This window comes from Balaenoptera borealis, assembly GCF_965194805.1.
Source record: "Balaenoptera borealis genome assembly, chromosome: 16".
In the NCBI taxonomy this organism is placed as follows: Eukaryota; Metazoa; Chordata; class Mammalia; order Artiodactyla; family Balaenopteridae; genus Balaenoptera; species Balaenoptera borealis.
Genome location: NC_138872.1, coordinates 36,893,037 through 36,919,900, shown reverse-complemented (window position 1 = coordinate 36,919,900; position 26,864 = coordinate 36,893,037). Strand labels below are relative to the sequence as shown.

Sequence of the window (26,864 nt, the reverse complement as noted above, 5' to 3'; positions counted from 1 at the left end):
GATGCCACCAAAAAACACCAGAACTAATTAATGAATTCAGTAACGTTGCAGGATACAAAATTAATACACATAAATCTGTTGTTTTTCTGTACACTAACAACAAACTATCAGAAAGAGAAAGCAGGAAAACAATCTATTTACAATCACATCCAAAAAAGAAAAAAACCTAGAAATAAACCTAACTAAGTAGGTAAAAGACCTATACTTGGAAAAGTAAAGACACTGATGAAAGAAATTGAAGATGACACAAACAGATGGAAAGATATACTGTGTTCATGGATTGGAAGAATTAATATTGATAAAATTGACCATACTACCCAAGGCAATCTAAAGATACAATGTAATTCTTATAAAAATACCAATGACATTCTTCACAGAATTAGAACAAATAATTCTAAAATTCATATGGAGACACAAAAGACCCTGAATAGTCAAAACAATCTTGAAGAACAAAGCTGGAGGTATCACACTCCCTGATTTCAAACTATACTAAAAGCTACAGTAATCAAAATAGTATGGTACTGACACCAAAACAGATACATAGATCAATGGAACAGAATAGAGAGCCTAGAAATGAGCCTGCACTTATATGGGCAATTAACCTGTGACAAAAGAGGCAAGAATATACAATGGGGAAAAGACAGACTTCAATAAATGGTATTGGGAAAATTGGACAGCTACATACAGAAGAATGAAACTAGATTACTCTCTCACATTATGCACAAAAATAAATTCAAAATGGATTAAAGACTTAAATGTAAGACCTGAAACCAAAAAACTTCTAGAAGAAAACATAGGCAGTAAGCTCTTTGACATCAGTCTTAATAATATTTTTTTGGATATGACTCCTCACATAAGGGAAACAAAAGCAGAAATAAACAAATGGGAGTACATCAAACTAAAGACTTTTGCACGGTGAAGGAAACCATCAACAAAACAAAAATACTATCTACTGAGTGGGAGAAGATATTTGCAAAAGATAAATCTGACAAGGGATTAATATCCAAAATATACAAAGAATTCATACAACTCAACATCAAAAAAACAAACAACCTGATTTTAAAAAAAAAAAGGGCAAAGGATCTGAATAGACAGTTTTCCAAAGAAGACATACAAATGGCCAACAGACACATGAAAAGATGCTCAACATCATGACTCATCAGGGAAATGCAAATCAAAGCCACAGTGACATATCACCTCACACCTATCAGAGTGGCTATACAAAAGGCACAAACTTCTAGTTATAAGATTAATAAGTACCAGGGACGTATGTACAACATGATAAACATAATTAACAGTGCTGTATATTATATATGAAAGTTGTTAAGAGAATAAACCCTAAGAGTTCTCATCACAAGGAAAAGGTTTTTTTCCTATTTCTTCAATTTTGTATCTATATGAGATGATGGATGTTCACTAAACTTACTGTGATAATCATTTTATGATGTATATAAATCAAATCATTATGCTGTACACCTTAAACTTATATAGCGCTGTACGTCAATTATATCTCAATACAACTGGAAGAAAAAATTATATAATATGCTTTTTAGATGTATTAGTTTATATCTGTACAACTCTGAAAATTATCTTTAGTGAGTAGACAATGTTCCATTGAGTTTATGTATAAAACTACTCCCCACTGCTAGATATTTAGATGGACTTTCAATTTTTCTATAAAAGATGACTTTGCAAGGAATATGTTAGTGCAAAAAATGATTTCTTCATCATTTTTAAATCAGAAATTAGCAGTTCAGATATATAATATAACAACCTATATGCCTGATGGGCATTCCTAACAAACTTTGTTCCTAATAAGCTTTAAAATAGTTATTGAAGAATAATTAGTGGAAAAAATGAGTATCGAGAAAATAAAGCAGAATCAAGAGGGCACATTGGGTTGAATACTGCCTCCAAAAATTCATGTCTGCCCAGAACCTCAGAATGTGACCTTATTCATAAACAGGGCCTTTGCACATGTAATTAGTGAAGGTCTGAGATGAAACCATCCTGGATTAAGGCTGGCCCTAAATCCCATGACTAGTATGTTTATAAGAAGAGGACAGGACACACAGAGACAAAGAGAAGAAAGGCCAGGTGATGATGGAGGCAGATTGCAGTGATACAGCTACAAGCCAAGGAACACTAAGGGCTGCGGGCAGCCACCAGGAGGGTCTGGGAAGAGGAAAGGAAGGATTTTCCTAAGAGTCTCCAGAGGGAGCATGGTCCTGCTGACTGCTTGATTTCAAACTTCTAGCTTTCAGAACTGTGAGAGAATAAAAGTTTCTGTTGTTTCAAGTCTACCAGTCTTACTTATTTATACTTTTTAAAAATACCAACTATTTTGGGGTTTAGTGCCATTTCCAAAATGCTGGTCTCCTGATGAAGAATTTCCATGTATACTCCTGTTTTTCTCCTCCCTCCTTCCTGCCCGTGTTTTCTCACTTCCATATTGAGTTGAAAGCATCAATTTAGGTATCCCTAAGAACTGCAAAGAAGATGGCGGTTCCTTAGTACAGACTTCCAGATACTTATTGGCTTTTTAGGAGAACTCTGGGTTTTGTTTGTTTGCTTGTTTGTTTAACCACTGTTTTTCAAGGCACGTGGGTGCCTCAGTGGTGAGCACCAACCATGGCACCTGTGACACCCTCCCCTCCCTCCGTGTGCTCACTCCTGGCCCAGGTTCCCTTCCATTCCCCACTCTACTGTTTCTACTTCATCAACAGGTAAAGGCAGCAGAAAAATACATGTTCCCTGTTGGCTTCAAAGTGATGCTAGTAAAGATCAATGAATTCTATAACTATGATTTTGGATTAGCTCTTTTAGCTTCTACCAAATGATTGATCATTTCCCAAACTGCATTTCCAGGAATGCTAGAAGATACAGAAGGTTCAGAGGCCAGAAGATCTTGTGGTTGAATAAGATCGGGAAATGCTCACGTCTCCCCTTTTCTCAGACATTCACAGAGCATCTCAAGGAACTATGCAATAAATACATGTATAAATTCACTTAGCCTAGCAACTCCCAATGTATTTCACCATAATCCATCCTGCTCCCTTCCCACTAGAGCTTTTCTTCTTGGTGTTCTAACTAATATTTTCTGTAGTTCAGAAGAGGTCATAAAAATGGATATCACTGCTATGTGAATCGGTTTTTCAACAAATATTTGATATAAAGAATGAGACATTTTAGCATCCACGAAGGACAGGACAAAATGGTAAATCTTTAAATTGTATTGGGAAATTCTGAGGTCATACCCCGCAAATGGCATATTAATAAAGGTTGCTCCTCCTCTGGAACCATCTGATGTAAGAAATGGCCAGTTATCTTTGCAAAGAGGTTGGAAAGCAACCCTGTGAAGATACCGGGCAAGTGAACAAGAAACACCCCCACCCCATGCTGTATCTTTAATCATAAGGGGGGCAGAAAGGGGAATTGGGAGAATAAACAAAGAACCACTTTGTCTTTGCTGACATAAAATTAGCCTAGTTGTAGAAGAGAGATAATCTATAGCTGCGGAAGCAGTGATAAGCATTGCTCAAGGGACAAGGGACAAGTGGCTCATGAAACACAGCTTGTAGTGACACAAATATCACACTGGTGATCCATGAACTCTGGAAGCATGGCTTTGACTCTCTTATTTGTTCTCCTCACTACCACTCAGTAATGATAAAAGAAATACAAACAATAAAAACCATCAAAGCAACAGCGGGCGGGAAAAAAGAAATACTGACACTCATTTAATTGTCATCAGCTTTGGAACCGTCTCCCATCACCAACAGCAGTGGCTAACAGTGGCAAAGTTGCTGCAATAGGTAAAAGCCATTGTCAGTGGTGTCTGCACCTACAGAAAAAGCAGCAAAGGCAACCCAGCACACTGAGTCTCACTGGATTTGACAAATGAAAATGCACCTTAGCACCCAACCTAGTACTTCTACTGTGTGTGTGTGTGTGTGTGGAAGTGAACGAGAGGACTGTTTTACTCTATGTTCAATAGAAAACTAATATTACAAAAAATTAAACTCAGGCTTGATTCATGCCTAGTCAATCTTCTTCTAAATGTTACCATTTTTTTTTTCACGTTCAAGTTTAGTTTCTGAGAGCTGAGAGACTTCATCTCTGTCCTTCAGCCCAGAGATACTTTACATCTAGGCAGCTCAGGAACAGAAAGATCTATGAAGAGTTCAGAATCTTCCAGAATCATCTTTGTTTGCTTATCTCTTTGTGTATCTTGGGAGTTGTTATAGTAATGAGAAGGAAAAGTGGAATTCCCTGCCTCTGTCTCCCGAGGGGGTGAGGAATGAAAACAGGGAACTCACAGGAGTGGAAGAGGGTCAGGGTGGAAAATACTGGTTCTGGACCTATCACCTGTTCCAGAGGGAATGGGTCAGCTCAGAGTTCAAGGCGTCTAAAGAGTACTGCATGCAAGAAAGTAGAAGTATTTTGAGTAATTGCAGAAGTACCTAGTTGCCTCATCAGTAGAGATTCATCATCATATGGTGACCTCATAGCACAGAAGCCCAATAAATAAGTGACCAGAGGCTCCTGCAAAAGCCCAAGCCCTCCCTAAAGAACTGCCTTAACTTGGAAAAGCCATTTAAGGACATTTTTCTTATTGCTCTAAAATGATACCACCCACCTGACATTACTGAGATTTAAAATACCTTTAAAAATCATGTAGAATACAGAGTTGCTGGTGCTTAAAGACAATCATGGTAACATTACTAATACATTAGAATTCTGAAGCTTCTTAGTAAGCCCAGGATTAAGAGATTTTTCTTAGGATGATGAATTACTTATGACAAAATAACTTACTGCAGCCAATTAAAGGGTAAAGTTAGGGAGAAGAAAATAGAACCAACTGAGTTTTCTTTAACTCATTAGAAATAAATAAAATGAAAAAAAAATTAATGGAGGGCTGCTATGGTCAGGTACTATTCCAAGAGCTCATTTGATCTTCACTTATGAGGAGGGTACTACTGTTATCCCTGAGCTGCAATGAGGACACTAAAACAAAATGTTATGCTAAGTCATCCAAGGTTAGACAGCCACGGGGCTCTGTCAGTGTTCTTACGTACCTGTTATGTGGCCTCAATGAAATAGCATTCTATCGGGCCAAGAAAAATAGACAGTCTTTGAATCTCCAACCATTACATTCATAGAAATTTATCTAGACATTAAAATGTATATGAGACCACTTTGGAAATTAATAGGAAGAGATCTTATGAGTAAATTAAAATTTGATTTAAACAATTACTTAAGAAAAAGAGGAACAGCCCAATTTAAAACAAAATAAAACCAAACCAAAGGCACTAGAGTATTTTGCAGGCACAGGAATATGTGACAAAAAAAAAAAAAATACAAAATGAGCTCAATCTGACTCATAATTGTAAATACATGATTTGAAATGATGAGATGCCACTACCACAGTCCAGAAGTAATAAGTGGAGTCCTGCCATACTGGACAGGGAATTCTCTGTGATGTTCCTGGATGCTGTCCAATATCATGGGGAAGCTCCACTAAACCTTCACCCCTACTCTCAGATAGTGGTTACACTATTAATGTTGGGTAAGTATCTTTCTAGAATTTTTTATGCATTTTATGTACAAGTATAAACAGAGAGTTATAAGGCTTTTTGTAAATAATAATGAGATTGTTTTGCAATTTATTTTTTCACGCAGCAATATATCACTGTCATATTCCTATGTTCAAATACTGAGAGCCACGTTATTATTTTTAATGGCTATTAACACAGTATTCTATAGAATGGCTGTAATGTATTTAACCAATCCCTAGCGATGGATTAGGTTGTTTCTAATCTTCTTTATACAAATAATGCTGTATGCCACTGCAGTATAATTTTAAAAATTGTTTGCTTTTAACAATCTGATTAAAAAAATAATTCCTAGGGTAAGTATTTGGTGGACTCTAAAAGCTGGGACTTACTTAGCTTGGTCAGGCCTAAGAGGTCTTACTTTTGTAACTGGATCTAAAATTATGGAGTGATTTTAGACAAACTGACCCACCTAAAAGCCGAGAAGACATAATTTACCAAATTACTTAGCGCCCTGACAATGAGAATATTTTCCTGAAGGTGCCCAAACTATTCAAAAGGAACAGCACACTGTTCTTGCTGACTAACACTAGGTTTTGAGGACACATCCTCAAACAGGAACCAGATCTTTTCAGTTTTAACGCCAAACACACTGTATTTCAGTTTCTTCATAATGAATCAGTAAGTCCAGCACTTTCCTTATCAAAGCCTTGGCCTGGGCTGCTTCCCTATCTGGAGAGAAATCCAGTCTACCTCTCTGCTGTGATGTATTATGCATCTTTCAAGGCCCAGACAGCTACTGAAACCTCCCTACTCTGATTAATCACTCCTTGGTTCAATGCTCCAAATACATCTGGCTACTGCCCTTGGGGCATTTATAGAACAGGTTACACTTATCTATGTATACATATATGCCTGCTTACGAAAATGTATATGAGTACAAGGTTGGAAAATTCTTGAGGTTAAGTGTACATGACTTTTTCAACTTTACATCTCTTACTCAGGCTATTCATAGAGTAGGTACTAAATAATTGTTGAAAATATCTATTCCTTTGAGAAAAAATATCTTAAATGAATACATGAATGGTATACCATTTTTACTTTTTAAACTAGTAAATGCTAACAAAAGTTATGGTTCATACACTGCTGATGGGTTATTTGTCAACCTGTATCTAAAGCTTTAAATATGTATACACACTTTGATGCAACAAATCCATTTCAAAGAATTCATCTTCAGGAAACAATCACGAATATTTCCAAAGCTTTACATTTAGGGTTCTTAGATGCAATATTGTTTATAAGAAAGAAAAATAGAAATGACTTCAATGTTTCAATAACATGATAAATTATAGAATACATAAAATGGAATCTCATCTAGCCAATAAGAATAATTCATGACATGGAGAAAATACTCTCCATTATGTGAAAAAAAATTAAGTCTCTGAAATATGAATCCAACTGAGTATGCATAGTAAGATCCAATTTTATTAAAAATAAAATAAAGAGAAGAAATGAGATTGGAGGTAAAGGGACCAATATGGTAACAGAGTTCCCTCTGGGCAGTGGATTTATGAATGACCCTTTAAAAATTTTTTATGTTGTCAGAATCTTTTTCTGATACATATTGTACCTACTTTGCCTTTTACAGAATAAAACCTGCTAAACACATTTGTGGAATGAATATGAATTCATATTATCTCTCTTTAGCCACATAAAAATCTGATGATGTATATCGACCACTTTCTTCTTTTTTCCCCAGAAAATGCTGGGGTGCAGTGTTGTAGAATTTCATTTTGAACTCTTTCCTGTAGAATCAACAAATATCAATGTTCTAGGCAACAGAGACTCTGTAGATTTCCTAATGTGCTGGCTCAGTACATAAATGTTCAGATCTGAATGTGGTTGGTTAGTTAAGCAGATAAAATACAAATGCATTTTGGAAATCAAGAGGCTGTAAAGAAGATCAGAAATGTGGAAAAAGTTCTCATATTCTTATTTTGTTACTTTCAGGTAAGTCCCTTAAATAAACCCTCAGAATGTCTGCCCTCGGTTTCTTCACATATAAAAGAAATGACTGATAATTCTGAAAAAAACAGTCTTCGAATGTCACATCTGAGGTTAAGATGTCAACTGCAGAATCCCATCAAGGATAATGTAGTACAGAAATTTCTGATGCTTCTGATAGAAATACTACAATGACATTGTTAGGAAAGAACACTTGCAAGATGATTTTTGGAGATTTGAATCAATACTTACATAAATATTGACACTAGTAATAAGCCACATGATAAACACAGATATTTCTTCAGCATACACCTACATATGTTCACATCCATTCTGAACAGTTTCACATTTCTGGACTCTATGTAACATGCTTTGCACAAAGTAGGAGCTCAACAAACTATACCTTTTCCTTTTCTATTCAAACAGCCCATTTCCCTGGAATAAATTAGAGTTTCATTTGAAAAGGAACACATGTAAAGGCAAAACCTTTAAGTCTTCCAACATATTTGTTTATACAATTATCTTTAAAATGTATTAGGTATTACGCACTGCCTGCTTCCTAAGTGCAAGTATGTGGAACCTGATTTAATCCATCTGCTGATGCCCCGTGTCCATCACATGCTCTTCAACACCCACGCAGATCTCCCTGGCTCTTTTCTGACCCGTTTACCCAGCCCCACAGCACCCTGTCCCAGACTCTTCCATGTGCTCATATCTGTTACTCTGTGTTGCAGTTTCTAATAGACTTCCTTTTCCACGAAAAACAAAGGGAAGGAGGAAGGAATCTTTACTCTTGATTTCGCAACTGAAAAATCCTCGTGGCTGACTTTACTTTTTGAACCTGCAATCAGGTTGTTAACGTTGAGCATTAGTTGCAGAAAATCTGCCCTCCAGAGAAGTCTGCATTGTTAAAAACACACAACAAAATAACCTAAAGTTCCCCAAACAAGACTGTGATGTGTTCCAGTATAGCATAGAAACTAGATCTTCATCTAGAGCCAGATACATGTGTGTGCATATATGCCTTGTTATGTTATATACTGTAATGATGAGCACACACTTCATAAGGATGCTATGAGGGAGACAGTAGTGGTACCTTTACTCTACAGGCCAGGAAATGAGGGGTTTGAAAGGTGATGTCACTGTCTCATGGTCACTCAGCTAGCAGTGGAGAGTCAGGACTTGAACCCTTGTTAATTTGATGTACTTTGTGTACTGTTTCCTGGTTCAATAGACTCTGAAAATATAGAGGATCTTTGTTTTCTTTTAATGTTCTTGGCACAGTTGGGGGTTATAAAAAATTAATATGTTTGGGTTTAAGCAAAATCCTATGACTTTGTCCAACTTTTGATTCTTCCCATTGATTTCCTTAGTATAACCAAAGGTGGTCTTTTATGGACTGATGACTGGATTTTGTGCGAAGATGAACTCTCCTGTGATTCGGAAAAAAAAAATCCAGGCATGTTGATAGTTGAGTTCAATTTAAATCTTTTTAGTGAAACCAATTGACAAGATATCTAAGGTTTTACATCATTCATGTCTTTCCCCACTTTGAGTGATGGTGTAAATATATTTTTCACAAATGTATTTGTGAAAATTGAAAAACAACATAAAATCACAGTATTTTAAAATAAGAAAGAACCTTAAAGATAATCTAGACTTGCCCTTTCATTTCTTACTAGGAAACCTGAGGTTACTAATTATTCCTGATTTCTTCAATACTATAGGAGTTGGCAGCATTGTCAGCAAAAGACTTTTTTAAACAATTGTTGAAATAGCTTATAATCGTGCAATTTAGGGGGAAATATATATATATATATATATACACACACACAAAAAAAAAAATTCTAAAAGTTTAACTTACCTCCAAATCCATCAGGCACATATGTTTTAAGAACAATATTGCAGAAAATTGTTGGCAGTGATAAAGGTTTATTTCCCTCATTTCGAAGAGAAATGTGTCGATAGCCTGCCTGGAGGCCATCCAGTGGCAGAATCCTCTGGCCAATCAGCTTGTTGTTGTCATCATACACTGCAATTCTCAAGACTGCCAGGTCAGGGAGGATCACCTGCAAACAAGAAATGGTACTTTTCGTTGCTTTTTGGAACACAGCTCCCAAGAATTACAACTCTAGGAATCTGGAGTATATTCATACTGTTCTGAAAGGCTCCTTTATGGTGAAAATAAGCCAATGGTCAATTTGCATTCTTAAAGCATACTGTATAAGCTACAATGCCCAAACCATTGAGAAAGGCAATTGGAACAGGTTGGAATTCATTTCCTGGAAATCATTTCCTGAAAATTTTAGATGGAATGAATGGATGTGAAAGATGACTACTCCAACCCTTGGCATCTTTCCCCGTCCCACCCATGTAATGGATGAGCAAAAGGAGACCCTGAGACATAAACTGACTTTCCTTTATGTCAGAGTTGGTCAGTGACAGCTGGGCCTGGATACTGGGGTTCCTGATTTCTAATCCTGTGATCTCTCTACTACCTGGGCTGCTTCTGACATCAAGCTCTGTTTTTAAGAATATGGAAAATATCTTTGAAGAAACACCTCATGTATAAAAGACAATCTAGATATAAATTTAGATTTCCCCTTTTCCTTGCACACCTCAGTTTTTAACACATTTTGGGATATTAAATAGAGTAAGATGGGGCAGCTAGAAGCATTAACATAGGGAATTCCCTGGCAGTCCAGTGGTTTGCACTCTGTGTTCTCACTGCCAAGGGCCCAGGTTCGATCCCTGGTCAGGGAACTAAGATCCTGCAAGCTGTGCAGCACAACAAACAAAACAAAACAAACAAACAAATACAAAACAAAAAAACAACAAAACAAAAACAACATTAACATATACCCAAGACATCTACTCTTGCCATCCCCAAACCGAATACATGGCCATAACATCTGAGTTCAAATAGCAGAAGCCCTATTCAGATATTAAAGAGCAACATGACAAAAAAAAAAAAAAATCCGATGTTTTTTAATCAAGAATGCCTATTTATTGGCTATGAGCTGCTAAGATATCTCATCTGATTTGAGCACTATGTCTAAAGCTAGACAATGAACTGGCTGCTTATTTATGCCTAGAGGTTATAGTTTAATTCCAACTTCATGAAGATGAACAGGAGAAACCAAGATGAAATGCATCCAACTTCAGTCACTATGTTGTTCCTCACGTGGTGAATGGGGGCTTACCTTGTGAGATTAGCGCAATGAACAAAAGCAATACCAGCAAGAAGGAAAATAAAGTTAAAGCACTTGGTATCAATGAAAGGCAATGTATTGTAACTTCTGAAGAACAGGGAAGGAGCCAAAATTGGCATCTTGTTTCTGGGGCCAGTAATACTGCATGAAAAACCAAGTTTGATATTTCCCTATACATCTAAAACAATGCCTGAAGCCAACTTTCTGAATTTCTAGAAATGTGTGTAGGGATTATTCATTATGCTCCAAAACACTGACCATACTGACAACAGATCCAGCTATAACAAATTGAAAAACATGGGAAGAAAAAGAAGACGCATCACAGCTGTGTATGCAATTCACACTACACTCTGATTGTAGAAGAGAAGGTGAAAATGAGGGGAGGGTGTTTCATGGATAATGGTATTCACATAACAGGGAGTGCCTACATGTCAAAATGGCTTGATTTATTGAACTATATTGATCTTCTGTAATATGCTTTCTGTAAACAGGTTAGCCAACTCTGAAGTTGATAATCCCTATTTTTGTTAAGATAAAAAGCTGATTATCTGTGTTGCATGACATACGTATGTCATGCAACACTTGGAGAACCTGTGCCTGAAGAAGAAGCAAGAAAGCATTTTGGTTGGATGACAGAACAAGTGAGAAAGAAACACAGGCATTTTTGAGATAACACTGCCAATGCATGGATTTTTCAACACATCTTCCATTGATGAAAGAGAAACAACTGGAAAAAAATGGTTACAAGATTAAGGGCCTCCCCGATGGTTCACTGGTTAAGAATCCACTTGCCAATGCAGGGGACACGGGTTCAAGCCCTGGTCCAGGAAGATCTCACATGCCACGGAGCAACTAAGCCCGTGCACCACAACAACCGAGCCTGCGCTCTAGAGCCTGTGAGCCACAACTACTGAAGCCCGCGTGCCTAGAGCCCGTGCTCCGCAACAAGAGAAGCCATCGCAATGAGAAGCCTGCGCACCGTAACAAAGAGTACCCCCCAGTCGCCGCAAATAGAGAAAGCCTGTACGTAGAAAAGAAGACCCAACGCAGCCAAAAAAAAATAAATAAAACAAATTAAAAGAAAATGGTTACAAGATTAAAAACTGCATCATTACAGAGAATGACTGATTGGTCTTAGGATCAAGGTATAATAAGGAGATAAAAACCAAAAAGACAAAAACAGCACATGACACACAGGACCTGTGGGTAGCAATGGGGACCACACTTTCTGGAGGCACAGGACAATACCAACTGACCCATTTAAGGACATTTATTGGCCTCAGTCTAGGTGCAACATCCTACCCATCCTCTTGGCTAAAGGAACAGTGCAAGTCACCAGCTGCCACCAGGGCAGAGAAGAGCTCTCCCACATGTGATGCTGCCCACCTGTGGGGCTCCCTCTGAGTAGCCTGCTAACCTGGAGCTTGGGCACTGCCATGTGGGAAGTGGGCTCCTCCAAGGAGGAAGGAGAGCCAAGAGGAGGACAGGGACAAACTGAAACAACAATCATATGATGGCTGCAGACCTCATGCATTAGAAGAAGACATCTAGCGTTGAATAACTGTCCCTATATCATGTAGTACCTCTACACTAAAATGTGGTTCCCAACTTAGCAGAGTGAGTCTGACACATTGAAAATACCCTACCTTCCGAAATACAAATGATTCTTCATTGTAAACTGGATTGAGTCCATTGTTCATCACCATGCGTGTTCGGAATTCCTTCCGGATAGTGTCGGTGGGCAACCCATACATATCCACTTCTACGTATGTGCCAATTTTTTTATCTGATAAGAACTGACCTGATATGACCTATAGAAATAGGATGAGAGAGAAGTAAAGTCAGTGTAATCATCAGTAGCAAAGAATAATCTGGAAGGAAGAGATTCTCTGTTCATCTTTAGAAATTTTAATTATCTATGGAAATAATGTATTCATTCCTTATTAAGCTAAAACATGGTTGAGCAAGCACTATATGCAAAAAACTATTCTATTCTATCAGTTTTGCCTCTGAGAACTGCCTAGAAAAAGAAAGAGAGAACTATACATGAATCATCTATTACAAAAAAATACTGTCCACAGCATCTTCACCTAAGTGCCCACACCTATGAAGTGAAGCAATGGATTCAAATATGCCCTAAGGTCACTTCATAGCTCTGAAATTCTGTCACGCCACACTTTTACTGAATTCTTTCAAAAGTCTTGAGACACACAGAAAGAAAAGCAATGCTAAACTGATGTTGACAATCCTCATATAAGACAGTGTTATTTTTTGTAAAGACCAGTATTAAATTTTATCTATTTTAAAGCTATGGAGAGACTATTTGTCATTTATTTTCCAAATGACTACAGCCATTTATTAGGTTTTTTCACGTTATCTAATAGCTAATAATTGTGAAACAGTTTTTCGAGGTATAACTGACATAAAATAAACTGTACATGTTTAAAGTGTACAATGAGATCAGTTTTTACACATGAGCCCATCTGTAAAACTATCACCACAATTAAGACAATAAATATTTCCAACAACTCCCAAAGTTCCTTTGTGCCCTTTTGTAATCCATCCCTTCTTCCATCTCTGTCTAGAGGAAACAACTGATTTACTTTCTGTTACTATACATTAGTTTGCATTTTCTAGAATTTAGTATAAGTGAAATCATATAGTAGATATCTTTTCATTAATAAGCTTTATTTTTTATAGCTGTTTTTGCTTCACAGCAAAGTTGAGAAGAAAGTACAGAGTTCTCATATAACCCTGTCCCCACACCCACCACTTCCCCCACTATGTGTATCTCGCACCACAGTAGTATACTCGTTACAATCAGTGAACCTACATTGACACTTCGTTATCACCCAAAGTCCATAGTTTACATTTAGGGTTTACTCTTGGTGTTGTACATTCTATGGATTTGGAAAAATGTATAATGACACGTATCTACCATTGTAGTATCTTACAGAATAGTTTCACTGCCCTAAAATCCCTTGTGCTCTGCCTGCTAATCCCTCCCCCCAACTCCTGATCTTTTTTACCATCTCCATAGTTTTTCCTTTTTCTGGAATGTCATATAGTTGCAATCATACAGTGTGTCACTTTTTCAGACTGGCTTCTTTCACTTAGTAAGGTACATTTAAATTTCATCCATGTTTTTTCATGACTCAGTAGCTCATTTCTTTTTAGAGCTAAATAATATTCCACTGTCTGGATGTGCCACTGATTATTTATCCATTCATCTACTAAATGGCACCTCGGTTACTTTCAAAATTTTGTCAAGTATGAATAAAGCTGCTAAAAACATCCCTGTTAAGTTTTTGTGTGGACATAAGTTTTCAATTCATTTGGATAAATAACAAGGAATACAACTTGCTGGATCATATGGTAAGAGTATGTTGAGTTTTGTAAGAAACTGCCAAACTGTTTTCCAAAGTGGTTTTATCATTTTGCATTCCCACCATCAATGGCCAAGAGTTCCCGTTGCTCCACAGCCTCTCCTAGATACTTTTTGATCTGGTGTTTTTCATTAAAAGCAGCTAATAATGTCACTAGTAGAAAAACATGTTTCTCAATAAAAAAAGTAAGAATTTAAAATCAAAGTGGAGAGCCACACACGGATCTTGCAACTTGACATTAATTTTTTTTGTTGTTTTAATTTGGCTGCACCGGGTCTTAGTGGGCATGCGGGTTCTTAGTTGCGGCATGTGGGATCTAGTTCCAGGCATTGGGAGCATGGAGTCTTAACCACTGGACCACCAGGGAAGTCCCAACATTAAATATTTTAGTTGTAATTTCTTAAGACTTTTCCAAGACCACCTGCATATACATTTATACTATTCTGTGAAAAGCAAGCACCTTACCTGCACTGAGCAAGTGGCTGCAATAACCCCATCAACAGGCGTTTCAGAGAAGGGATCAAATGTTCGATCAGGCCGTCTCATGAAATCTGGTTTGAGAAGGTACCTGATGGGACAAAAGTGCAGAAGGAGTTTATTTTGTTAGTTACTTTTATAAAGACTAAGAAAACCACTATTCAAGATACTGAATACTTATTTATCCCCATTTCTAACTTAGGAGCTAGGCTGTTAGGTAGAGGATCTCAAGGACTGAAGAGAATATCCCTGCCCTCTGGATAATCCTAATGAGGAGCAAGGAAGAGCAAATGTTCTCTAGATTCCAGGCTCTGGGACATCTATGACTTCCTGACACTACCATCTTCTCTGGAACTTGTTTATGTTCTTACATGCACAAAATAATAATGAAAAACCAACTAAATGAGCTATAGTTATCAAAATATAGGAAATATGTGATATTATTTATTGTTTGAATTAATGTATTAAATTATGGGATATAATGGCAAGTTTGATAACTACATAGTTTCAAAGTGCTGATAATCATAAAAATATTTTGAGAGATCTCTAACAAAATTAATGAGATATCTGTGATTTATATTGGTGTCAGGGTCAGAGGTACCACTAACATTACTGTAGATTGTTGTCTATTTTCATAATCGAAGGAAATGTAAAGTTTCAGTTAGAGGTAGGTGAAGATAAAGATGTTATTATTTCTCCAATTCTAGCCAGGCTAATTAGGTAAGAAAATGAAATAAAAAGGCATCCAGATTGGAAAGAAGTATTTAATACTATTTCTATTCTCAGATGATATGATCTTATATATAGAAAATCCTAAAGAATCCACTAAAAAGCTATTTGAACTAATAAACGAGTTCAGCAAGCTTACAGGGTACAAAATCAATATATAAAAATCAATTTTATTTCTATGCACCAAGCAATGAACAATCCAAAAATGAAATTAAGTAAACAATTCCATTTATAACAGAACCTAAAAGAATAAAATACTTAGGAATACATTTAACAAAATAAGTACATATACTTGGAAAACCACAAAACATTGTTGAAGAAAATTTTAAAAGAACTAAATAAATGGAAAGATATCTTGTGTTCATGGATCAGAAGGCTTAATATTGTTAAGATGGCGCTAGTCCCCAAACTGATATACAGATTCAATACAATCCCTATCAAAATCCCAGCTGGCTTCTTTATAGAAATTGACAAGTTGATCCTAAAATTCAATTGGAAACTCAAGGACCAAGAATTCCCCAAACATTCTTGATAAAGAAGAACAAAGTAGGAGGTCTCATACTTCTCAACTTCAAAACTTTCTACAAATCAACAATAACCTAAGCATCTTGGTGCTGGCAAAAAGATATATAAATCAATGAGATAGAATTGGGAGTCCAAAAATAAATTCATATCTATGCTCAACTGATTTTTGACAAGATTGCCAAGACTAATCAGTGAGGGAAAGAACAGTCTTTAAACAAATGATGCTAGGACAACTGGATAGCCACATGCAAAAGAATAAAATTAGTCCCTTCTTTTACATCATAAACAAAAATTAACTCAAAATGGATCAAAGACCTAAAAGTAAAAGCTATAACTATAAAACTCTTAGAAGAAGACTTAGGGATAAATCTTTGTGACTTGGAATTTGACGATGGATTCTTAGACATAACACCAAAAGCACAAGCAACAAGCAAAAATATCAATACATAAACTTCACTTCATCATAAAGACTTTTACACTTCAAAGAACACTCTCAAGAAAGTGAAAAGACTAGTCATAGAATGAGGAAAATATTTGCAAATCATTTACCTAATAAGAGGCTTGTATCTAAAATATATGAAGAACAAATAACCCAGTTAAAAAATGGGCAAATTATTTGAATAGACAGTTCTCCAAATAAGATACACAAATGGCCGGCAAGCACTTGCAAAGATGCTTAATATCATGAGTCATCAGAGAAACGCAAACCAGTACCACAATAAGATACCACTGCACACACACTAGGTTGGCTACAACAAAAAAAAAAGTCAGATAATAGTAACTACGGACGAGGAGATGGAAAAATTGGAGCCTTCATACGACATTGCTGGTGGGAATGTAAAATGTTGCAGCCACTTTGGAAAACAGTCTGTAGTTTCTCAAACAGTTAAACATAGAGCTACCATATGACCCAGCGATTCTACACTTAGGTATATACCCAAGAAAAGTGAAAACATCTGTCCATACAGAAACTTGTACATGAATGTTCATAGTGGCATTATCTGTAATAACCAAAAGATAGAAACAATCCAAATGTCCATCAAAAGATGAATGGATATACAATATGAGGTATATCCATATAATGGAAAATTATTCAGAAATAAAAAGAAATAAAGTACTGATACACACTACAACATAGGTGAACCTTGAAACCATTATGCTAAGTGAAACAAGACAGTCATAAAAGGTCACATATTATATGAATCCATTTACATGAAATGTGCAGAACAGGCAAAAATATAGTGACTGTGTAGATTAGTGGTTGCTTAATGCTGGGATGGGGGCAGGGGATGTTGGAAGGTGATAGCTAAAGGGTATGAGTTTTCTTTTTTGTATGACTAAAATGTTTTAAAATTGATCTCCAGCACTGTCTGCCCCTTATCCCCACTGGGTATGGTCACAGAATCACACCTTGGCTAGATTCCATAACTTTCCTGAAACTTGTGTTAAAGAACTTCATCTCTCTAAAAGAAATATTTTTTGTTAGGAATGACTATAACCATAGATAAGAAAATTCCACACTAATGTGATCAGTATATAAAGGAAAATAAGAACACTTTCCCCAAAACTCTAGGTTTGCTTTTAGATGTAAAAGAATCACAAGTTGGGCTCAAATCTTTTGTATTCCTTAGGAGTATAACTTTTACTAGTTTCAACTCTAGATGATGTCAAATTTATTACTATCTTTTAAAATACAACCAAAAAGGATTCCCAAGGCATACTATTTTTCCTTAAAGGAAAGTTTAAAGTCATGTTTTTTTGGTTTTGACAAAGTTGCCATTCTTTGCTATCTTCAAAGTCTGAACAAAAAAGTGTTAAAAAACAAGCCCACATTCCACTTGGATATAATAATCAATAAAAAACCCGAGGACAACACTGACTTTTAAATCAAGGATATAGAGAGTTTATAGAATAGCTCAAATATTAAAGATGACTTTGAACATTTACCTGTCTCCAATAGAATGCAACCCATAATATTAATATATCAATACAAGGTCTCTGCATAGAAGATATTGTTTTCTATGATTATAGAGCTTTAGATTTGGACCTTTTTTGTGGCAAGTGTTAACCACTGGAAAATATGATGATACAGCAAAAACTCAAGACTTAGGATGGGAAGTAGATGAGTGAATACAATTCTACACACACTTCTCCAAGGGAAGCCTACTAGCTTTGCCTGGCCAAGCATCAGACACCAGCTGTGAGGCGAGGTCATGGATCATGGCTCTGGCTTTCACATGGAGGCAGCATTTGGATTCCAGTTGTGTGAAATGAGGGAATCTGCCTTCTGCGAAAGGTGTGACTCAGGGTCCATAAAGGACTGTAGTCATACGTCCAGTCCAGAATCTCCTAGGGCAGTGGCTGTAGAGATTCAGGACTCCCTGTGGTGCCCCTCAGTCATTTCTGAAGGGTCAGGAGCCCCTTCTCACCAAAAACAGAGAAATGTCATATTGATGATGTTTCAGTACCAAAAACATTCTTCCACATTCCCTGCTGCTCTCAGACCTGCTTAGAAAAAAAACTAATCTGTGAGAGCGTGATCCAAAATAAAAAAATGTCAGGAGAAAACGGCAAGAAATCCAAGTCCGATTCTCCAAAGTTGGCAGCTTGCTAGTGTAATGTGTTCATTTATATACTTAAAAAATAAAAGAGACTGTGTAGAAGTGGTACCGAGCAGGACCCTGTGGGGCTCCTGGGCACAAAAGCCTTTCTATGCCCCCCATTTTTTGTTTGTAGGAAATAGGCTTCATTCAGCCTCCACCACCTTTCCTGAGTTTCAATGAGCAGGTTCAAACAGTTGCTAATCAGGGAAGGGAGGAAATGCGGAGACAAAGGAAGAACAGTCAAGAAACAATAGTGCAGCCTTGGGGCAAGGTCCTGATCCTCCCTCAAGGGATACACAAAACAATATCTTTGAGCTGTTTTGCAGTTACTGAACCCCCACCAGGTGGGAGAAGTTAACTGTATGCTGTCCGCAAGTACCAGATCCCAGACCGGTTGGAACCAAGAGGTTGATGATGCTGACTCCCAATTACCACCAATCAATCAGAAGAATATCCACGAGCTGATCACACCCTCTTTGAACCATTTCTATAAAACTCCTCACTACCCCCTCTGGGTTAGGACACACAATTTTGAGGGCATTAGCCCAGTGTGGCCCCCTTTGCCTGGCAAAGCAATAAAGCTACTCTTTTCTACTTCACCCAAAACTCCAACTCGAGATTTAATTCGGTGTCAGGGTACAGAGGCTGGATTTGGCTACAGAAGTCTGACAGGATCCCTGGCTTGGGGGTGACACTTAGCCAGCTTGTCTTGAACAAGTGTCTATTTTGGGCCTAAGGTGGCAGAGACTGTCACTCACAGACCTAGAGGCTGTGTAGGTCCAGGGACCCTGGGCATAGATGGGGAAGCAGAAGCTGGAGCCCTGGCTTTATGGGGGTGGGGTTTGTGCCACTGCAGGCCTAAAAGGCACAGAATGTCTCTGTACAGAAACACAGCCCTCAGACACAGCCCACAAGGATTTTTAAATTTTTTATTTATTTTAATTTTTTTAACATCTTTATTGGAGTATAATTGCTTTACAATGGTATGTTAGTTTCTGCTGTTTAACAAAGTGAATCAACTATACATAAACATATATCCCCATAACTCTTCCCTCTTGCATCTTCCTCCCACCCTCCCTATCCCGCCCCTCTAGGTGGTCACAAAGCACCGAGCTGATCTCCCTGTGCTATGTGGCTGCTTCCCACTGGCTATCTATTTTACATTTGGTAGTGTATATATGTCCATGCCACTCTCTCACTTTGTCCCAGCTTACCCTTCCCCCTCCTCGTGTCCTCAAGTCCATTCTCTACATCTGCGTCTCTATTCCTGTCCTGCCCCTAGGTTCTTCAGAACCATTTTTTCTTTTTTAGATTCCATATATATGTGTTAGCATATGGTATTTATTTTTCTCTTTATGACTTACTTCACTCTGTATGACAGACTCTAGGTCCATCCAGCTCACTACAAGTAACTCAATCCACAAGGATTTTTTAAAAGTCCTTACAGGTGGGCAGGAGAATGACAAGGGTAGTGCAGTGAAAGCCATCGGGTGCCTCAGATGCCCTTGCTCAGTGGTTGGCCCATCTCCACCAGCTATGACTCCTCAGGGGCACAGCACACTCTTGAGAAAGATTGCCTCTCTCTGCCCTGTTGGTGACAACCTCTTCCTCCAGGCTGGGTGTGGGGAAAAGGGAAGGGGCAGGGGGACACGAGACTGAACAATACTGTTAACGTCTCTTGTAGTCAGGCTGCCCCAAGGAACAATTATATTTTTTAGTCCCCCTGATGGGACTTCGGCTTTTGGTCACATCACCTCAAACACATGAGCACAGAATTCAGGCTAATGTAGCACCATCCTTGCTCATGAACATATTTTAAAATACACAGTGGTGTGGAAGGTGAGACACTGAGCATGTGAACTATGGCAAATCAGAAACTCCTGAAAAGAAACATAGTGAAGGCGTAGAACTCCTGTTGGTGTAACAGAGCAGGACCCTATGGGGCCTTCTTGGGACAGACTTCTCCGCTACATCCTCTGCCTTATCTCCTCTCTGAAGTACCTAGATAATAGTATCTGATGCATATTTCCTGAGTTTTTCAGATGCTAAAACCACCACCAAATGGAAGAAATTAATTACTTGCACGTGGCCCCCAGACCTACTGGAGCCTAAGGATTGATAATGTGAACCCCTGTGACACTGCCCTGTTACCTCACCATCAACCAATCAGAGAACTGTGCACAAGCCCAATTGTGTGTGCCCTGTGACACCCTCCCCCCGCCCATCATCTGGCCTTTGAAAATGCTTTGCTGAAACCCTTCAGGGAGTTCAGGGGTTTTAGAGCACTAGCCACCCGTTCTCCTTGTATAGGGCCTTACAATAAACGCTGCACTTTCCTTCACCACAACGTGGTGTCAGTAGACTGACTTTACTGCGTGTGGGCGAGCAGACCCAAGTTTGGCTCAGTAACACTGGGACCCCTTTTACGTGGAAACAACTCCCCTCCCCGTGTCAGGGCAGGACAAGCCATCAAACAGCTGAGGTGAAAGGAAAAGCTCCTTTGGCATCTGTGAGCCACAGGAAGTTTCAGGGAGTGAGCACAGCCACGTGTGAACCATGAGGGCTGTCTCTTGGGCTCCTTACAGGCCTGGTGTGAGCAGACTGCTCAGTTAATCTTGTGTGATTCCTGCCTGTGATCGGCCACATGGGCTTAAGTGTTTTTGCAACCTCACTTTTTCACAGAAATCTGCAGTTCATGAAGTACTTCAAATAGACTCAGTTCAAACCCACTGAGCTGTCACAGCAAACCCAGGGTGGCAGACATTACCGGCTTCATTTTATCAGCAGGAAATTGAGGTTTAGGGTCTGACACACCTGCCCAGGGCAACAACAGCATGTGGCGCACCCAGGGCTCAAACCCGGGTCAGGCTGGAGCCGAGGGCTTTTACCCCCTGTATCACAGCTGTCCCTGGGGTCTCATTGCCTAAGCCTCCACTGGGGGTCCACCCATCAATTTACCTACACAATCTCCTGGTTCTGAACACTTTGCACTAAATAACAAAGTAGCTTATAAAAAAAAAAAAAAAAAAAAAAAAAACCTCTGAAATGTGTATTTAGCTGTTTTCTTCTGACCCATAATTTTCTTTTTCCCCCTGTTTTATTGAGATATAATTGAAATATAAAATTGTATTAGTTTAAGGTGTACAGTTTTTATTTCTTTCAAAATACACAGTAGAGGCAAATATCCTGTAAGCTGCAATATCCTGATTTGGGTAACAGTGTTGTCACCCGCGGGTGTAGGTGAACTGGTGGGCAGGAAGAGGTGGGAGTGGGCATTTTGAAACTGTACTTGCTGAAAATTTTATCTTGACTGTTTTTAGTGCTGGAAATTAAATATCCAACCAGGGAAGCCACGAACATCCTGACAGTAGCATGTTGGGATGAGACGGTACTCTATTGGATTAGTCTAGAGGTCTCTGGGCAGTGGTTTGTGATTATTTACCTGCAGTGCTGCTTGGGGACATTTGCGTGGAGAAAAAAAATGGCCACACAGTTTTTTTTCATGTGTATAGAATGTTAACTTCATATTTTCATTTAACCTTTCAGTGTTTCAGTGAAATGAACATTTCCTATTTCACTACTTGGTTTGCAGATTTTAGGGAGCTCTATTTAAGTAACTGGAACAACATTTATAGTGTTATTTTTTGGTAACTGCTATTTACAAGACATGCAAAACATGTCCATAAAGAGAGGACAAAGCCTTCTTCCTAGCTGAAATAAATTCCACTTGACACCTAGGACTTCACTATATATTAAATCAACTTCATTCCTCTCTAGGTCATATGTAAAATACACATATTTAATGTCTTTGTCTACAGCTGATGTCCAAATGAGCAGATTCATTATCTGTCCTAGCTATAAAAACCTCTGCTACTGAATTTAAAGTGAGAGCACTAAACTCTAGAGTGTGTATAATAAACTGCTTAACTAGTCGTTAATTTTTTTTTTAATCTGCTTAGTAAAACAGGGGTCCCGTGAAGAATGTATGTTGCAGACGTAATTTACCTGGGGATTTCATTTGTTTCTATCCCATCCCTCAAACCCAGCTTAAATTCAGCAGCTCCTAATTAAAAATGACACGGTTTCATTACAGCTGTAGTATGGAACACAGTGACCACAGTTTAAATCATATTACTTACCCGCACGATCCATTATACTCAAATTTTCCCTGGTTCAATTGCATCGCTAAATCTGTTAAGAGACAAAAATAATTTAGCATCTCGTCTTCTCGGACAAAGAAGATCTTGATGGGGTGATTTCAAACAACGGAAATCAGATACTGATCCCTGGCTGAAAGGTCTTTTTTTAACACCACAAGGTATTTCTGGGTCTGTTTAAGGCATACAACTCTCTCTTCCATGTTGAAATGACCTTGTGTTTAAACTAAACAAAAAAAATCTGTGTTCATAGAGATCATGTTGGCAATGCTTTAAAATTTGGATTCATTATATGCGTCATATGATTGTTGAATTAGTGTTGAGAGTACAGTTGTCCAAGCTGATAAATGGTTAGAGGAGATGTGCCTTACCACCCCAGAGGAAGGGGTACGCTGGACATACCCAGTAGGGTCATGTGAATATAAAACTCGATTAAAATAAAAAATAAACTAGGTAAGTATCACGTAAAAATTGACTTAAGGTGACTTCAGGAGAATTCTTCTAGTGGGGTCTAGAGGCAGGGCATGGCTTATGGTTTTTCTCTTGCAGGCAAACACAATCTTCTTTCTTTTCATCCGCAAAAGAAATGGGTAGCTGATGGATTTTTTTTTCTTCTCAAAGTGCTGTGATTAAACCTAACATTATAGAATACAACATAAACTGACCTAGATCATAAGCTGCCTTTGGATCCTTTAATCCGTATAACGGAGTCACTGACAACAAAGAATAAAACTTGACCCCTTTTTAAGTAAGTAAAATCAGCAGTGCCTTTTAATCTTACTTTGCCTCTGTTAGAAACACTCCAGGGTTGTGCTGGTACCTGGTCATAGTTTAGCAGAGTGAGAACTGATAAGGATGCTGAGCAGAAATCTGAATCCAGCTCCTGATCACTGAGGTAGCGTCATCAAGGGGTGGGAAACACAATCAGGTCACATTCATGCCAAAGGGATGCAAGTCATAGGACCTTTCGATCAGTACAGATCGTAGGGAGCAAGGTGGATTGAGATTCACAAAATATGGCAGATGGACTTGAAAAAGAAAATGCCTCCCAAATTGGGAAACATGGGAGGTACCGTCATAGAGCAAAGAACGGCACAAGAAAGGTGTTTTTTTGTTTTTTTAAAACAATATTAAGGATCATGCTGTGGCATTAACCACAGAAAGTGAATAGGTTTTGTGGCATATTTCTCACCTGCTTTAGGTGAGTAACTAGAGCCTATTATTTTTCTATTTTTAATTGTAATCCCAGGCCCTTAAGCAAACTTTGAAAACTTTACAAATTTTGTTTATGCATTCACAAAAATTGACTGGTCTTCTTGCAGGGGAAAAAAAAAAAAAAAAAGGATTATACACTGGAAACTTGCCTCAGAATACACTTTGGAGGAACAAGTTATACATTAGTACCTCTAAGGGTATAGAACTCCTTAAACACCATTTTAGCAGAATCTACTCTATAATATTCTGCACTTTTATGGTGAGATGCCACTATTTTGCTGATCTCCTGCTGAATATTAACAGTGGGAAGGGTACTTTCCCAAGGAGAGATGAGTCATAGTTACAAAGATGCTCAAATACTTCTCATTTCATTCTGTCTCTGGACAAGAAGGTAAGTTTGATCCAAAAAGAAGAAAAATTAGACATATTTTGGAAAAAGGGACAATGTTTAGCAGATTAGTCATGGCATTTCCAAAAGGATATTCAATTGAAATCAAAATCTATTATCTTCTACCATTGTTTTATTGCTCTAGTTTGCATTTTTAATTTCTCACCATTCTATAAATCCAACAACACATTGTGTTGCCATATGTCTGCTTCCATGAAAAAATGCCCACAGCCAACTGATGGCAACTGTTGGCACTGTCCTGTCAAAGCGTTCTCGTGGAATTCGAGGTCACTGGACATCAGATCCTACCTGGGGTTTGATAGTTCAGCGAAACCATCTGGCAGCCAGCGTTCCAGAAAATCTGAGGCATGTAATTACTCGAATCGACTCGGCCTCCCTTGGGGTAAATGCGACTCATTTGCCGTTTGTTATAACTGTGTAACATATTAAGGAAAATGGCAAAAAGAGTATTCCGGCAGTGACAAAGAGCTAAAACAATGAAGATTTAGATCAACAATGACACACATGTGACAACAGAGAACAAATTTCACATGTATAAAGGATGCTTAAGAGAAAAATCACAGTTCACCATGTGGATTATAAAAACAATCCACATTTGGGCAGGTTTTCCCAGCTGCTGTGGTCTTTCACATACATTATTTTATTAGTTCTACAACCACAATAATATATTAGCCATTTTTCTATTTTAGAGATTCCTGCCAAACCCAAAGTTCACCAACCACTTATTCCACTTAATACATAAGGATACTTCACAAATTCAATCGCATGTGTCTTCAAGTAGCCTAGACCAACTGACTCATTAAAAGAAGACATGTTATAATGAATATTGCGTTCTGTAAAAGAAAGCAAAGATGCACTTAGAAACCCTGCCATCAAACCCTCACAGAAAGACAAGCGATAAATATAATTACAACCTGAATCATGAGGCCTTGGAGGCAGATGTTTCCTTACTATATCAGTAGCTCCTAATTTCAATAACATCCTGTGGATGGAGATGGCTGGCTTAAGGAAAGTGTGATGAATTAAATTTGGAGTCATTAAACCAATTACATGTATACCAATTGCCATTCACAGCCACCCCTAAAATATGTATTTTCAATGAGGATGATAGCTTCTCCAGTCCAGAAATAATTATGAAAAGTCTGAAAATACTTGATACGTTTTTGGAGACCAGCTTTCTACAGAAAGCAGTCTTATAAAAGTATATCTAATGCAAGAGGCTAAGCTCTTGGACTGCTACCAAATCCATAGTCTGTCAGAGCCACCTTGTGGACGATGTGGGGAATGACAACACAAGGCCCCCACATGCCAAGGACATGTCACTACGTGGTCTATTCAATGAAAGTAAGGTGAGATGGAACAGTCCACGTGCCCAGAAAAGAAAATGGCAGCAAGTCAGATCACAGCTCACAGCATAATGTAAGAATAGCAGACAAAAAAGGCAATAGCATTTAACCTTTGGTGTTACCTTCAGCCACATGGAAACCTTGAAACTTTACGGGCTGTGCATAGTTGATCATTGTGGACAAATATGGATGGATATTAGTGGTAGCACCTACATATTTATAAGATGCCATCCATGCCTGCTCATCTTCTATAGTAACCAGGCCCTACGAGCACAACAAAGGGAATATGCACGTCAGTGACTTCAGCAGGACTCTCAAGATTTATGCTTCAGACTGCCCCACTAGTGATAATTTGCACACACACAGATGGAAAGATAAAGACTTTTTTCTTCCTCAGTTATGTTAACTAAAGGATAACTTTAAAAGTTACTGTCCACTGTAGCTCCAAATAATGCAAATGGAGATAATAGTAAAATATGAAGTTTACCTTACATTTGGGGGACATTTTTTAGATTTTCAAAGGACTTTATTCTGGAAACTATACTGAAGTTCAGAGCAATGCTATGAAATATGTATAGTAGGTATTATCATTCATAATTTCACAAATTGTGGCATAACGTCAAAAACAGTGGTCCTTCAATTTTAGTGTAAATCTAGGCTTGTTAAATCACAGATTCCAGGGCCCTACTCTCAGAGTTTCTGATAAAGTGAGTCTGGGGTGAGGCCCAATAATTGGCATTTCTAACTAGTTCCCAAGTGCTAATGATATGGGTGGTCTGGGGAACCACACTTTGTTTAACACTGCTTTGTAAACCAAGCCACATACATAAATGGTTTATGGTATTAAAAAAAATGCTTATTCTTAAACTAATGTGAGAACCCACTATACAGGACCTATTAAAACTGCATTGTTTTGCATAGAGGCAAAGAGAAACAACTTATTGTAGTTCATTTTGTAGTAAATCAGAACAAAAGCAACAAAATCAACAGCAAAAATAACGCCTTCAAAAGCGATCAACATTTAGTTGAGATTGATACTGAGGAATGAACTGCTGACTCACATGAATCAATTCATTGGTTAAAAAAATGGCCAGGCCATTTGTTTATCTGATAACTTAACATTCTAGATCATCAAACTGATTGCACCAGTAAAAGTCTGAGATAAATAATCAAAGAACGTAACTTGGGATATTTTAAAAATAAATTTTTCATATGTTCTGACTCCCCAAATAAGGTCAGAGGCATG

The 26,864-nt window shown here is 37.9% G+C and overlaps 1 protein-coding gene across 8 annotated transcripts in view; it reads right to left on the bottom strand.

Moving 5' to 3' along the window:
- The window catches only part of PLCB4 (phospholipase C beta 4), a 411,772-nt gene that overhangs the window by 38,433 nt on the left and 346,475 nt on the right, over positions 1-26,864 (bottom strand). For all 8 annotated transcript variants that reach the window (XM_082358981.1, XM_082358984.1, XM_082358982.1 and 5 more), the window contains 7 exons: positions 25,741-25,882; positions 25,021-25,105; positions 24,561-24,685; positions 22,631-22,682; positions 14,623-14,725; positions 12,418-12,582; positions 9,424-9,628 (listed from right to left, as the gene is read on the bottom strand). In XM_082358981.1, the coding sequence (XP_082215107.1) occupies positions 9,424-9,628; positions 12,418-12,582; positions 14,623-14,725; positions 22,631-22,682; positions 24,561-24,685; positions 25,021-25,105; positions 25,741-25,882 (877 nt within the window). The remainder of the gene's footprint in view (positions 1-9,423; positions 9,629-12,417; positions 12,583-14,622; positions 14,726-22,630; positions 22,683-24,560; positions 24,686-25,020; positions 25,106-25,740; positions 25,883-26,864) is intronic.